The sequence below is a fragment of the Malaclemys terrapin genome, chromosome 1 (assembly GCF_027887155.1).
Source record: "Malaclemys terrapin pileata isolate rMalTer1 chromosome 1, rMalTer1.hap1, whole genome shotgun sequence".
Taxonomy (NCBI): Eukaryota; Metazoa; Chordata; order Testudines; family Emydidae; genus Malaclemys; species Malaclemys terrapin.
The window spans coordinates 145,282,430-145,298,644 of record NC_071505.1 but is presented as its reverse complement, the minus strand read 5'-3'; the positions used below and the strand labels follow the sequence as shown (position 1 = coordinate 145,298,644).

The 16,215-nt window shown below is 48.9% G+C and overlaps 1 protein-coding gene across 1 annotated transcript in view; it reads right to left on the bottom strand.

Moving 5' to 3' along the window:
* WARS2 (tryptophanyl tRNA synthetase 2, mitochondrial) overlaps positions 1-15,727 on the bottom strand; it is an 84,594-nt gene extending 68,867 nt beyond the window's left edge. Inside the window, exon 1 of the mRNA XM_054042499.1 lies at positions 15,667-15,727. Within this exon, the coding sequence (XP_053898474.1) occupies positions 15,667-15,720 (54 nt within the window). The 5' untranslated portion in view covers positions 15,721-15,727. The remainder of the gene's footprint in view (positions 1-15,666) is intronic.
* Between the last annotated feature and the right edge of the window lie 488 nt (positions 15,728-16,215).

Here is a 16,215-nt window from a genome sequence, read left to right as displayed (position 1 = left end):
CAACCTGCTCTGGGGATATTTACAGAGAAATTCAGCATGCGGGACTGTCAGTTTAACATCAGGCTCAACAAAGAGATTCAATTATGGGCTAGAGAGGGAACGAGTGGTAGGACTCTAACCAAGCCCTGCCAAGACACCAGAATGAAGGGGTGTTTCCTATTAAAATGATCACTAGAGAAGTTAACACTGATCATATGTCATTCTTCATTGTTAACATGCCACTGAGATGAACAGGGTTAGTACATACCTCAAAGACCTTTCATTTCTATGATTCTATAATTTCTGTCTGAAAAACGAGGCTAGTTCTTGTAACTTACTATTATATGAAAGCTTAAATGCCACAAAACTCAATGAGACTCTCAGAAGTGTACATTGTACTGCTACATACTGGCTCACTCTGACCTCTGAAAGTGAGAAAAGAGCAGATGCTTAATTCTAGCCTAGACAATGTCCCTAATGCAGTGGTGGACAACCTGCGGCCCATCAGGGTAATCTGCTGGCAACCCGCCAGTTTGTTTACATTTGCACGGCTGCCCATAGCGCCCATTGTCTGGGAACGGCGAACCGCGGCCACTGGGAGCTGCGGGTGGCTGTGCAAATGTAAACAAACTGTCTTGTGGCCCCCCAGCGGATTACACTGATGGGCCGCGGGCAGCCCACGGGCCACAGGCTGCCCACCATTGTCTGAAGGGATATCTGAAGGGGATATTCAATCCTTAGAGCAAATGACTGTGAAGCTATCCAATACGCTATATCAGAACAGAAGACTGGTAAGAGAGGCCTAGGAGCAAACCCAACACTAACAGTTCAAAGGCATAAAATTAGGAGAAGGATAATAGTAATAAAAATGAAAACTGAGGTAGAATATCATGTACAAGCTCTTCTGTGTACAGTCTTTTAAGGAAGCAATGGAAGTCACATTTCAAGTAATTTAAAACTGGACTAGAAAAAAAGCATGACAATTACACTGTACTAAACAATCCTGCACTGGCCCTCATGGGATGGTCTGGGATCAAATAGATCTTTGCCACTTCCAACTTCCACCTCACCCAGAAACACTGCATTATCCTCATGTCTCTGCACTCTCAAGAAGAATGAGATAGGCCCCAGTGTAGCATCCACTATAAAACAGGGCATTCAAACAACCTTAACTCCACCTTATCACATTCTTCAAACTTTCCATATAATTAAAACTCAGTGCAGTCCTAGGTATAGGCTACATTTTTATTTTTATTTATTTTTAGGATTAGTGGCATTTTATCTAACATTATTCCTTAGAGGTGAAAAATTCTTGTTCAGCAAGAATCACCCTCTACCGACATAATGCAAATCCACATGGTTTTGATTAAGACATGATAACATCAATTCTGTTGTTACCAATCTATTTAGCACTGTCACATAACCATGCTCAATGAAGGTCTGACAGTGTTAACAATCCCAGCAGCAGCCACTGACCCATCTACACTAGGGTTCTCAATTTTGCGAATACAAACAGAGCTAAACCAGTATTAGCAATTGTTATAACTATAAAGGGAAGGGTAACAGCCCTCCTGTGTACAATACTATAAAATCCCTCCTGGCCAGAGACACCAAAATCCTTTTACCTGTAAAGGGTTAAGAAGCTCAGGTAACCTGGCTGACACTTGACCCAAAGAACCAATAAGGGGACAAGATACTTTCAAATCTTGGTGGGAGGAAGGCTTTTGTTTGTGCTCTTTGTTTTGGGGATTGTTCGCTCTTGCAACTAAGAGGGACCAGACATCAATCCATGCTCTCCAAATCTTTCTGAACAAGTCTCTCATATTTCAAACTTGTAACAGCAAGGCATGGCGTGTTAGGTTTATCTTTGTTTTCTCAACTTGTAAATGTTCCTTTTGCTAGAGTGTTTATCTCTGTTTGCTGTAACTTTGAACTTAAGGCTAGAGGGGATTCCTCTGGGCTCTTTGAATTTGATTATCCTGTAAAGTTATTTTCCATCCTGATTTTTACCTTTCTTTCTTTAATTAAAAGACTTCTCTTTAAAAACCTGATTGATTTTTAACTTGTTTTAAGATCCAAGGGGGTTGGATCGGTGTTCACCAGGCAATTGGTGAAGAAGTCTCTCAAGGCTACCCAGGGAAGGGAGTTAGCACTTGGGAGTGGTGGTAGCAAAACCAGATCTAAGCTGGTAATTCAGTTTAGAAGTTCTCATGCAGGTCCCCCACATCTGTACCCTAAAGTTCAGAGTGGGAAGGAACCTTGACATGGTGGTAGAGGTGGGATTTTAAAGGAACCAAAAGCCAGTAAGATTTTTTTTTCTCCTGTATAGCTGCTTAGAACACAGAGCTGGGAAGGTAGATACATATCTTATCTCTTAGCTGAAGGCAGAGGTGTTACGTTTTTTTTAACAAGGGTCTTTGTTAAGAGAGGGTTTCAAGCCGTGAGCAAGCAGCCTGCAAAAGGAATTTACAAGCTGAATTGTTTTTTTTTTTTTTCTTTCTACCTCTCGGGTATAGCTAGTTAGAAAGTCTCTGTTAACTAAGCAGCCCTGAGCTGAATGCACTCCAGTTTCAGTGAACTGCAGAGGGGGTGTGACCCAGCACAGGGAAGCAGGAAAATGACTACCAGTGAGGCTGCAACTAAACTAGAGCTGGCCAGACCAGAAGCAGAAGAAAATGAAAAGAAACATCAGACACTGCTCAAATTAAAAAAACTCGAGAAAGAAGCTGCTGAGAGAGCTATGGAGCAGAAAGAAAAAGAGATGGAGGAGAGGGAAAGAGAAAGAAAGCATGAACTGGAGTTGGTAAGGGCTAGGCAGGAAATACCAGCCAACCCTAGCAACCCCTCTCCAGGTACCGCTTCCCATCCCAGAAAATTCCCCACCTACAAGTCAGGCGATGATACTGAGGCCTTCTTAAAATTTTTTGAAAGGGCCTGCCTTGGGTACAGCATCTCTACAGACCAGTACATGGGAGAGCTGAGGCCGCAGCTCAGTGGACCCTTAGCAGAAGTGGCGGCTGAAATGCCTAAAGAACACATGAACAGTTATGAACTTTTTAAAAACAAGACCAGAATCAGAATAGGGCTAACACCCAAGCATGCCCGTCGGCAGTTCAGAGCCCTAAGGTGGAAAACAGACGTGTCATTTACCCGACATGCCTACGACATTGGGAAAAATTGGGATGCCTGGATATCAGGAGCAAGTGTTAAATCTACAGAAGAGTTGCCCTTCCTAATGCAAATGGAGCAGTTTTTAGAGGGCGTTCCTGAGGAAATAAAAAGGTACATCCTAGATGGGAAGCCCAAAACTGTAACCGAGGCAGGGGAGATTGGAGCCAAATAGGTGGAGGTGGCAGAAAAGAAAAAAACTAGTAGCAGTTGGAGCGAATATCAGAAGGGGCAACCCGAAACAAAACCCTATCACCGGGAGCAACCCAAGGCCCCACCTACATCCCAAGAAAAATCCCAAACGCCTTCTCACCCCACCACACCTGTCTACACCAACCAACCTCACCCTGGTAATACCTTAGCAGGGCGATGTTTTAAATGTAATGAACTGGAACATATAAAGGCCCACTGCCCAAAGAACCCCAACCGATTACAGTTCATTACATCACAATCACAACAAAGATCCCCAGGCCCAGATGCCTCTCAAATATCCTCGGAGCAAAGGGAAACCTTGAGAGTGGGCGGAAAGAAGGTTATTGCGTGGAGGGACACTGGGACACAAGTGTCGACTATCCACCAATCCCTAGTGGACCCCAAACTCATTAACCCAGAGGCTCTGGTTACAATTCAACCCTTCATGTCACAGTCTTTAACCTTGCCTACAGCCAAGTTGCCTATCCTGTACAAGGGCTGGTCAAGAAAGTGGACTTTTGCAGTCTATGACAATTATCCCATCCACATGCTACTGGGGGAAAACTTGGCCAACCACGTGAAGCTAGCCAAGAGGGTGGGAATGGTCACCCGCAGCCAGGCTAAGCAAGCTTTTACACCCATCCCTGTTCCTGAGCCGTCCACCAGGGCCCCGTCTGTGTTACCAGAGACCCAGACAGAGGATCCCCTGCCAATGACTGCAACAGCCGTAGTGGATCAAATCCCAGAAACCCAGCCAAAGCCAGTCCCAGAACCGGAACTGGCAAAGCAACCAGCACCAGAACCATTGCCAGCACTGAGTCCAGCGCTTGCAACCCCATCTACAATTCCAAAACCAGAGGGCACCAGCGAACCTAAACTGGCAAAAACAGCAGATAATCCTACCCAAGAGGCTCAGCCAGAGCCTGAAATACCCATAGTGCACCAGCGGAGAGCGGTTCTCAGTCGACGGAAACGACCCCAGCACCTGCATCGCTTCCAGAGGGACAAAGTCCAAGTCCACAGTCCAAGGAGGAACTGATGTCTCCAGCATCAAGGAAACAGTTCCAGGCCAAGCAGGAAGCAGATGACAGCCTTCAGAAAGCTTGGGTGGCGGCATGGAGCACCACATTGCCTCTCAGCTCTTCTAACCGATCCCGGTTGTGATGTAGAACAAGGACTTTTATACAAGGAAACTCTTTCTGGTGGACACCAGGAAGACTGGCATCCTCAAAAACAGTTGGTAGTTCCAACTAAATACCGGGTAAAGCTCTTGAGCTTAGCCCATGATCATCCCGGTGGCCATTCTGGGGTGAAGAGAACCAAAGACAAGTTGGGGAAGTCCTTCCATTGGGAGGGAATGGGCAAGAACGTTGCTAATTATGTCCGGTCTTGTGAGGCGTGCCAATGAATGGCAAAACCCCAAGACCAGGTCAAAGCCCCTCTCCAGCCACTCCCCATAATTGAAGTCCCATTTCAGCGAGTAGCTGTGGATATTTTGGGTCCTTTCCCAAAGGAAAGCAGTACATACTGACTTCCATGGATTTTGCTACCCGATGGCCGGAAGCAGTAGCTCTAAGCTAACTAACACCAGGGCTAAAAGTGTGTGCCAGGCATTAGCAGACATTTTTGCCAGGGTAGGTTGGCCCTCCAACATCCTTACAGATTCAGGAACTAATTTCCTGGCAGGGACCATGAAAAACCTGTGGGAAGCTCATGGGGTGAATCACTTGGTTGCCACCACTTACCACCATCAAACCAATGGCCTGGTGGAGAGGTTTAATGGAACTCTGGGGGCAATGATACGTAAATTCGTAAATAAACACTCCAATGATTGGGGCCTAGTGTTGCAGCAGTTGCTTTTTGCCTACAGGGCTGTACCACATCCCAGTTTAGGGTTTTCACCATTTGAACTTGTGTATGGCCGCGAGGTTAAGGGGCCATTACAGTTGGTGAAGCAGCAATGGGAGGGGTTTACGCCTTCTCCAGGAACTAACATTCTAGACTTTGTAAGCAACCTACAAAGCACCCTCCGACACTCTTTAGCCCTTGCTAAAGAAAACCTAAAGGATGCTCAGGAAGAGCAAAAGGCCTGGTATGATAAACATTCCAGAGAACGGTCCTTCAAAGGAGGAGACCAAGTCATAGTCTTAAAGGTGCTCCAGGCCCATAAAATGAAAGCGTCATGGAAAGGACTGTGACGGGTTGGATCACAGAAACCCCCTTGGGAGCTGCCACCCAATGTGCCAAGACTACCCCTGCTTCTGTTTTCCCTGCCAGCTCAGGACTCCAGCACCCTGTCTTGCTGAGCCAGACACTCCCGTCTGGCTCCAGACACAGACCCAGGGTCTGAATCACTTGTCCCAAAGCTGCAAGTTTACCTGAAAACAGCTCGCAGTAGCGTGCTTGTCTTTAGCACTCAGATGCCCAACTCCCAATGGGGTCTAAACCCAGATAAATCCGTTTTGCCCTGCATAAAGTTTATGCAGGGCAAACTCATAAATTGTTCGCCCTCTATAACACTGATAGAGAGATATGCACAGTTGTTTGCTCCCCCAGGTATTAATACATACTCTGAGTAAATTACTAAATAAAAAGTGATTTTATTAAATACAGACGGTAGGATTTAAGTGGTTCAAAGTAGTAACAGACAGAACAAAGTAAGTCACCAAGCAAAATAAAATAAAATGCGCGAATCTATGCCTAATCAAACTGAATACAGATAATTTCCTCACCAGTTCCAGAGTGCTCCCTTTTACAGGCTAATCTCCTTTTAGCCTGGGTCCAGCAATCACTCACACCCCCTGCAGTTACTGTCCTTTGTTTCAGTCTCCTTCAAGTATCCTGGGGGGGGGGTGGAGAGGCTCCTTCTTTAGCCAGCTGAAGACAAAATGGAGGGGTCTCCCCTGGGTTTAAATAGACTCTCTCTTGTGGGTGGAGACCCCCCTCCTCCCTCCTCTGCAAAGTCCATCTCTAAGATGGAGTTTTGGAGACACCTGGGCAAGTCACATGCCCCTGCATGACTCAGTCTTTGCAGGCTGACGCCATTGTCCACATGGCGTCTTGCATGTCTCCAGGAAGACTTCTCATGTGGATTGGAGCATTCCAAGATGCATTGTTCCCTAAGTGTCTCCTGATCAGGTACTTAACCTGGTGAATTCCTTCCTAAAGAAGCTGACCAAATGTCTCACAAAGCTTACTTAGAAATCAGGCAAGCATACAGCCCATATTCTTAACCTCGAGTAGAAAATGATATATATGTACAAATAGGATGAATAGATATAGTAGACCATAACCTTTACGGAGATATGTTACATGGCACAGCCAGCACAAAACATATTCCAGTTATGTCATACATACATTTATAAGCACCCCCTCCCCATAAAGCCTTATGGGGTACACTGTCACACCCTCCCCCTGAACTTACTGCCAGAGACTTGGACACTGTCCATGGCGGAGGCAGTACCTGTAAAATTTCTGTTTGTTTCTGGTCACACTTCCTTTCAGTACCTTGAAACCATATGATGTCACTCCTGGGGGTTCTAGCCCGTTTTGGGGTTCCTGGTCCCCAGATGCTTGCAAACAGGTAGGGATGTAGTATTGCTAACAGAATGCAGGCAGCAATACTCGTTAACGTGGAGGTATCTTGGCATTTAGCCACCAATGCCATGAGGCGGTGTGCCTCAGTTTCCCCTTCTACACAGCAGCATAGGCCTGTTATGCTTTTGCTGCTTTTTACAGGTATGGGCTGTAAAGTAACATGCTGGTGGGGCTGTCCTGTCACCATCCCCAGCATGTATAACAGCTTATTCCACAAATCAGATATGTTCCACATCTTTAAAGGGTTTACCACTAGTGTGAATTCTTTTGTTTTATCCCATAGGTGAATTAGCAAAAGACACAAGGTTAACAGCAAATCTACAGTGGACAGGCTTCGTTCACTCAATTTGACTTGTTTAGCATCTATTGCGTTTTCCCAGTTCTCTGTGCCCTCTGGTAGACCTTCTGATGCAGATTCCTCTGCCTCTTTGGGGAAGACTTCTAGTTCGGGCATGTGCTTGGGTCTTTGGCCAGGAAAGGGTGTACTACAACCATACTTGTCCTCGGCCCCTCCCTCTGGAGTTTCTCTGGGCTGGGCCCCACTCCCTTGTGAAGTTCCTCCCATGAAGAGATTTTCCCCCCCCTGTCTTGGAGAGAGAGTTTTATCTCTTGCAAGTGTAGCAAGAACAGCAGCTTTCCCTGGGGTGCTCTGGACCCCTTTGGGCACCCCACTTGCTGTTTCCAATGGGTCAGCTGGATAGACCCCCTCATCCTGGAGACCTGACCCCCAGGTTTCCCTTAAAACCTGATCCACAGGAGAGCGGGCTGGCATTTCGAATGCAGACTTTTCACCCTCCTCCTGGGAAAGCCCCTCCCCACAAAAGGTGGGTGGACTCTCTGGCCCCCCCTGACCTTCCATCTGGGCTTCCCTCTTTGGTCTCCCCTCTGGGTCCGACACTCTTGTGTCCCCTGAAAGGGAAGGTGATCCTGCCCCAGCTGTGGACTCACAGCTACCAGCTACGACAGACCTCTCACTGGCCAGCAAAATCCCTCCCCTTCCACTCGGGTTGGGCTGGCACTCAGCTATAGGGTCCTTGGGGCCTGTTCCCACCACAGCAGTCCCCAGGACCCCAACTTCCACCTTTGGGACACACGCCTCTGTGCACCCCAGGGCAGGCCTGGCCCCCTGCTGACCTGCAACTTCCTGGCAGTCAGCGGCTGTAGTGGCCTCCTTGCTACAAGGTGGTACATCCCCCTCCCCCGGGGAGATGATTACGGGACAGGAGCTGGCTTCATCCAGCTCCCCCCTCTGGAACTTCCCTTGAGACCCAGGGCTACAGGAACTGGCCACAACCAGCCCTGCCCCCGAAGCTGCATCCTTTACTGCTGCAGAGGAATCTAAGAGACACTCTCCTATTCCCCCAGCAGTCCGTGTGACTTCGCCCCCCCCTCTGGGGCTTTTAGCACAAGATTCCTTCTCACTGCTAACCAACCCTGGGACAGATTCTGCCACACTAAAGAAATCATTCCCCAGTAGAAACGGTGCAAAATTGTGTGCCACCGTTGCAACAGTCAGCTCAGCCTGCAAATCCCGAGTTTGCATGTGTACTTTAGCTAAAGGTGCAAAGACTTTATAACCCCCGACCAGCTCTAATTCTGCCATTTTACCTGGCAACAAATCCTTTTCTTGGATCAGGTCCCTCCTGACCACAGAAATCTCAGCACCCGTGTCCCTTAATCCAAGAAGCATTTGACCATTCAATTTAACAGCATGCATATGCTCATTGCTGGGTTGTGTGGAAGCAAGCTTTACAAATCCTGTGTGGAAAGAGGCCACAGCCTGGCTCTGAGAAGCCGCAGCTTCACTCAGTAAGGGACACTTATTCCTCAGGTGCTCAGTGGACTTACAATGATAGCACCTCTTGGGCTCCTCTGCTTGCACAGGAAATTTGGGTCGAGTACCAGGGGAATGGGGAGGTGACCGCCCAGCCTCTTTTTTCCCAGACCCAGGGGTAAAACGGTGATTCTGCTTTCCCCCAACCTTATACCCTTCTGCCAGTGGTTTGTGTTTGATTGCAGCTTGGGCTTGTTCATAAGAGTCAGCATACTCAGCTAATTCACCCACTGCATTTACCTTTTTGTCCCACAAATACTGTTTTACCTCATCACTGCACATATTCAGGAAATGTTCCTGAGTAACTAGATCACACATCCCTTCAAAGCTGGTAATGCCTCTCCCCCGCACCCATTTATCTACCAAATCTCTCATTTCATTGGCATAAGCCACATTACTTAATCCAGATCCCCTCTTAAGGCTCCTGAATTTAACCCTGTAGGTTTCAGGTGTAACCTGAAACTGTTTCAAAACCAGTTCCTTAAATTTACCATAGTTTGAAGCATCATCAATAGGCATCTTATTGAATATGTCCAGAGCTCTGCCAGTCAATTTTGCTATCAATGTGGTCATCTTCTGATCTTCAGGGATGGCATGGAGGGTGCACAGTCTCTCAAAGGTGATGAAATATTCGGCAATATCGCTGGACTCATCATACTGTGGACATAGCCGCTCCCATTTATGGATTTTTGGGGAAGTGGAGCCAGCAGGGGGAGGGTTTCGTCTCTTTGACTCCATAACAGCCAGTTCATGCTTCCGGGCCTCCCTCTGGGCCTCCATAGCCCTCTCGTGGGCAGCTGCCTCTGCCTCCACTCTCGCTGCCGCCCTCGCTGCCTCTGCCTCCGCCCTCGCTGCCTCGACCTCCATAGCTCTCTTGTGGGCAGCCTCTTCCCTTGCCTGTTCTGCCTCCATGGCACTAATTTCTAATTGTCTTAGTTCCAGCCGTCTCTTATGTTCACTTTCTCTCTCTTTTGCTTCCAACCTGGCCAGCTTTAGTTTAATAGCAGCGTCACTGGTACTCATTGTCCTGCTTTCTCGTGCTGGGCTACAACCACTCTGCAGTTCACTGGAACTGAGATCACTAGTACTCATTGTCCTGCTTTCTTGTGCTGGGCCACAACCCCTCTGCAGTTCACTGAAACTGAGATGCACTCAGCTCAGGGGATTCTTAGTTAACAGAGAGCTTCCTTTTCTGTCCCTACTTCCCTTGCCCGAAATAAGCAAACAGAAAATAACAAACCAGTAACCACTTTGTCTGTTCTCCAGCCACCACACTTAAAACTCACTTAAAATCACTACCAGTATCTCAAAGCAATCAGCTGTGCACAGATCCTGCTCGACTACGCCACTGTGACGGGTTGGATCACAGAAACCCCCTTGGGAGCTGCCACCCAATGTGCCAAGACTACCCCTGCTTCTGTTTTCCCTGCCAGCTCAGGACTCCAGCACCCTGTCTTGCTGAGCCAGACACTCCCGTCTGGCTCCAGACACAGACCCAGGGTCTGAATCACTTGTCCCAAAGCTGCAAGTTTACCTGAAAACAGCTCGCAGTAGCGTGCTTGTCTTTAGCACTCAGATGCCCAACTCCCAATGGGGTCTAAACCCAGATAAATCCGTTTTGCCCTGCATAAAGTTTATGCAGGGCAAACTCATAAATTGTTCGCCCTCTATAACACTGATAGAGAGATATGCACAGTTGTTTGCTCCCCCAGGTATTAATACATACTCTGAGTAAATTACTAAATAAAAAGTGATTTTATTAAATACAGACGGTAGGATTTAAGTGGTTCAAAGTAGTAACAGACAGAACAAAGTAAGTCACCAAGCAAAATAAAATAAAATGCGCGAATCTATGCCTAATCAAACTGAATACAGATAATTTCCTCACCAGTTCCAGAGTGCTCCCTTTTACAGGCTAATCTCCTTTTAGCCTGGGTCCAGCAATCACTCACACCCCCTGCAGTTACTGTCCTTTGTTTCAGTCTCCTTCAAGTATCCTGGGGGGGGGTGGAGAGGCTCCTTCTTTAGCCAGCTGAAGACAAAATGGAGGGGTCTCCCCTGGGTTTAAATAGACTCTCTCTTGTGGGTGGAGACCCCCCTCCTCCCTCCTCTGCAAAGTCCATCTCTAAGATGGAGTTTTGGAGACACCTGGGCAAGTCACATGCCCCTGCATGACTCAGTCTTTGCAGGCTGACGCCATTGTCCACATGGCGTCTTGCATGTCTCCAGGAAGACTTCTCATGTGGATTGGAGCATTCCAAGATGCATTGTTCCCTAAGTGTCTCCTGATCAGGTACTTAACCTGGTGAATTCCTTCCTAAAGAAGCTGACCAAATGTCTCACAAAGCTTACTTAGAAATCAGGCAAGCATACAGCCCATATTCTTAACCTCGAGTAGAAAATGATATATATGTACAAATAGGATGAATAGATATAGTAGACCATAACCTTTACGGAGATATGTTACATGGCACAGCCAGCACAAAACATATTCCAGTTATGTCATACATACATTTATAAGCACCCCCTCCCCATAAAGCCTTATGGGGTACACTGTCACAAGGACCATTCACGGTCCAGGAGCACCTAGAAGCTGTTAACTATCTCATAGCATCCCCCACCTCCAACATATAGCCTAAGGTATACCATGTTAATTCTCTTAAGCCCTTTTATTCCAGAGAATTAAAAGGTTTCCCAGTTTACAGCCCAGGGAACAGCTGACGCGAAGTGGCCTAAAGGTGTCTACTATGAAGAAAAAAGTGATGGTGGCGTGAAAGAGGTGAACCTCTCTGCGACCCTTGGACGTCTGCAGCAACAGCAGATCAAGGAGCTGTACACTAGCTTTGCGCCAATGTTCTCAGCCACCCCAGGATGGACCGAACAGGCATACCATTCCATTGACACAGGTAATGCTCACCCAATTAGAACCCCACCCTACCGTGAGTCACCTCATGCCCAAACTGCTATAAAACGGGAGATCCAGGACATGCTACAGATGGGTATAATCCACCCCTCTAAGAGTGCATGGGCATCTCCAGTGGTTCTAGTTCCCAAACCAGATGGGGAAATACACTTTTGTGTGGACTACCGTAAATTAAATGCTGTAACTCGTCCCGACAACTATCCAATGCCACGCACAGATGAGCTATTGGATAAATTGGGACATGCCCAATTCATCTCTACCTTAGACTTAACCAAGGGGTACTGGCAAGTACCACTAGATAAACCCGCCAAAAAAAGGTCAGGCTTCATCACCCAGGCAGGGATGTCTGAATTTAATGTGCTCCCTTTCGGGCTGCGAAATGCACCTGCCACCTTCCAAAGACTTGTAGATGGTCTCCTAGCAGGATTGGGAGAATCTGTAGTTGCCTACCTCAATGATGTGGCCATTTTTTCTGATTCATGGGCAGAACACCTGGAGCACCTAAGAAAAGTCTTTGAGCGCATAAGGCAGGCAGGACTAACTCTTAAGGGAAAAAAGTGTCAAGTAGGCCTAAACAAAGTGACTTACCTTGGACACCAGGTGGGTCAAGAAACTATCAACCTCCTACAGGCCAAAGTGGATGCTATCCAAAAGTGGCCTGTCCCAAATTAAAAGAAACAGGTCCAATCCTTCTTAAGTTTGGCCAAATATTATAGGCGATTTGTACCACACTACAGCCAAATCGCCGCCCCACTGACAGACCTAACCAAAAAGAAATAGTCAAATGCAGTTCAGTGGACTGATGAGTGTCAAAAGGCCTTTAACCAGCTTAAGGCGACACTCATGTCTGACCCTGTGCTAAGGGCCCCAGACTTTGATCAACCGTTCCTAGTAACCACAGATGTGTCCGAGCGTGATGTGGGAGCAGTTTTAATGCAGGAAGGACCGGATCAAAAATTCCATCCTGTCGTGTTTCTCAGCAAGAAACTGTCTGAGAGGGAAAGCCACTGGTCAATCAGCAAAAGGGAATGCTACGCCATTGTGTACATGCTGGAAAAGCTACGCCCATACGTTTGGGGATGGCGTTTCCAACTACAAACCAACCATGCTGCGCTACAGTGGCTTCATACCGCCAAGGGGAATAACAAAAAACTTCTTCGGTGAAGTTTAGCTCTCCAAAATTTTGATTTTGAAATACAACACATTTCAGGAGCTTCTAACAAAGTGGCTAATGCACTCTCCCGTGAAAGTTTCCCAAAATCAACTGGTTAAAAATTGTTCTTGGAATGTGGGACATATTGTTAGGTTTTATATAATCAGTAGTATGTCTAAAGGTGCATGTGTCTTATTAACTCTGTTTTCTCCTAGAGCTCCAGGAAGAAATCACAGCCAGTGTGGAACTGGCTGTCCAACACTATCTGTGATTTGGGGGGCGTGTCATGATTGATTTTTCCTTATTTTAAGATCCAAGGGGGTTGGATCTGGACTCACCAGGAATTGGTGGGGGGAAAGGAGGGGGAATGGTTAATTTCTCCTTGTTTTAAGATCCAAGGATTTGGATCGGTGTTCACCAGGCAATTGGTGAAGAAGTCTCTCAAGGCTACCCAGGGAAGGGAGTTAGCACTTGGGAGTGGTGGCAGCAAAACCAGATCTAAGCTGGTAATTCACTATAGAGGTTATCATGCAGGTCCCTCACATCTGTACCCTAAAGTTCAGAGTGGGGAAGGAACGTTGACAGCAATGGTTGAAATTTTCTAAAAATGTTCCCTAATGTAGAGATATAGGCAGCGTAGTTGTAGTGTGTCTGTCCCAGGATATTAGAGAGACAAAGTGGGTGAGGAAATATCTTTTATTGGACCGACTTCTGTTGGTGAGAGAGACAAGCTTTTGAGCTTACACAGAACTGTTCTTCAGGTATGGGAAACTTACTCAGGTCTGGTCTACACTACAGACCTATACCTTAAAACTGGGGTTTAGGTCAGAATAACTATGTTGTGAAAAATGCACACCCCTGACCAACATAGTTATACCAGCCTAACCCACCATGTAGACACGCTCTATCAGCGGGAGAAAGGTATTGCATCTTAGGGAGGTGGATTAACTATGTTGACAGAAGAGTGCTCTCCCGTCAGTGTAGGAGCGTCTTCGCTTAAGCCAGTGGTCCCCAAACTTTTGAGGGTCATGCCCCCCTTACCCCTGTCTGCACTCCCTCTGCTCCCCGAGAGCAGGAAGCAGGGCTGCAGCTTGAAGGTGTGGGAGGAGAAAACAGCTGGGGGTGGCGCTGGGAGCAGGGCCGTGGCCAGAGGCCAAGGCTGGGGGCAGGAGCAGAGCCAGAGCCAGGCTGAGGTGGTACCAGAGCAAACCTGGGGGCAGGGAGGGGCTGGGTGGCACTCCCTCCCCCTGTCCCTAGGCCGGCTGTGCCCCCCGCATGTTCCTCATCCCACTTTGGGGACCTCTCACTTAAGCGCTACAGTAATGCAGCTTCCGTCGGAGTGTCTCAGCTAAATACAAGATGTAATAGAGTGTTTAGCATAAGTAGGGCTCAGTGTTTGTCACAGAGGTTGCAGAAGTTACGGATTCCCTGACTTCCTGTGACCTCTGTGACTTCTGCAGCAGCCAGTGTGGCTGATCCCAGGGCCGCCCAAGCAGCTGGCACTGGGACCAGCTGCTCAGGCAGCCCTGGGGACAGCCACACCGATCGGCCGATGCAGCTGGCCCCAGGGACCTATTTCTTCATAACATTTGTAAGCTCTGTCCTGAAAAAGATTTCTTCTACAAGAGGAAGACTGGTAAAACCTTTTAATATTCGTAAAAAAAACCCTCTTATTACACTACATACTTCTGGATAAACTGAATTATTCCCATCCACCCTGATTCACATAACTTTGATGTAAACAGTTTACCAGTTTTCCAACTATTCCACGTCTGGGCTGAGAAGAGGGTTGATAAATTTCAGCCCAAAGGGTTTGCTTTGAAAAGTTCTAAAACGCACATATAAACACAGCAAACTATGGAAAAAAGGTTAGAAAGTCAGGCTCTGGCTCCCCATCACCCTGAGAAAAACTATTACCAAATACTGTCTAGACTAGGATTTCATGGAGTGATGTTAGTGAACATATTTTAAGAGTTTCATTGAGACAAAATAGTCTTCCTTTAACGTGCTAAATTGGACTAGCTCTCCCTAGTCCAGACAAGGCCAAAGGCTTTGTCTTGACTAGGGACAGTGGATGAGTGTAAAGTGTGCCAGCTAAACCTAACTTAAATTTGACTTTTTTTTTTCTTACAGTAAATACAAGGCAACATGACCGTACAGTCGTGCACTGTTGCAGCACAGCAGGGAGGTGTTGATCTGGTAAAGTGGTGCAGGCAGGAGATGCAGAGCAAGGATGCAGTGCAGAGGGCGGGGTAGAGATGTGGCACAATGCTGCAGAAAGGTAGGGCAATACACATGGGAGGTGCGTGGATGTGGTGCAAAGCACACAGCAGGGCCGCGATGTGGTGCAGAGGATGGGGCAGTGCAGGGTGGGAACGTGGTGCAGCAGGGCAGACTACAGCGCGGTGTTGGGCAGAAAGAGGGACAGGGATGTGGGGCAGAGAGCGGGGCAGGGATGTGGTGCTACGCAGAGGGCTGGTGATGCAGGGCAGAGGGGCGGCGTGGAGCAGAAGGCTGGCGCGGCGATGCAGTGCAGGGGGCAGAGCTGTGATGAGGGGCTGAGGAAGGACGAGGGGGAGTGATGCAGGGCGGGGCAGTGATGCGGTGGGGGCGGAGCCCCGGGCCAGAGAGCGGCGGCGCAGGGCCGAGCCGGGAAACGCACCGGCGCCCCTGACTCCGGCTCCCCGCTCGGGGCGGCTCCAGGGCAGGGAGAGTCCGGGGCACAGCGTGGGGCCGGTGCCCGGGTGGGGTCCCGAGGGCGGGGCAAGGGACGCGCGGGCCCCGCCCAGGAGGGTCAGGGGAGGGGCCCCGGCCCATTACCTGGGTGAGGGTCCCGCGGTGCAGGGCCCGGATCACGCCGCGCGGCGCCGCCATGGCTGGGGGGAGGGGAATAGCGAGTCGGGGAGCCTGCTCCTGCGCACGTGGCCTGGCTGCCTGCTAGCGCCTGCGCGCCTGGCACCCGCTTCAAGGGGCGGGGCCCAAATATAATCTACCGCCCTGCCCGGGGGCGGGGCCGGCAGCTTCGTCAGAGCCCCCCGCCCCCCACCTTCCACTGGTGCTGCCGCCGGCGCGTGTTGCCTCCTGTCCCATTGCGTCGTCCCAACGCCCCCCCAGCCAGGCCCTTCACGCCCCTGCCCGCGGCCCCTGCCAGCGCCTCCCCCCGCAGCGCCCGAGCTCCCCAGGGCATCTGTCCACCCCGCCGCGTGCACAGCTCCCCCCGTCCCGTCCCGTCCCACACAGACTCCTGCACGGGCCATGTCCCTGCACAGAGATGCCGGCTCTCCTCGCGGCTCCAGCCCCAGCCCAAGGGTCAGACCCGCCTGCCCAGAGCACCGCCAGAAGCCTGTCACTTCTCCCCCAGCCCCACTG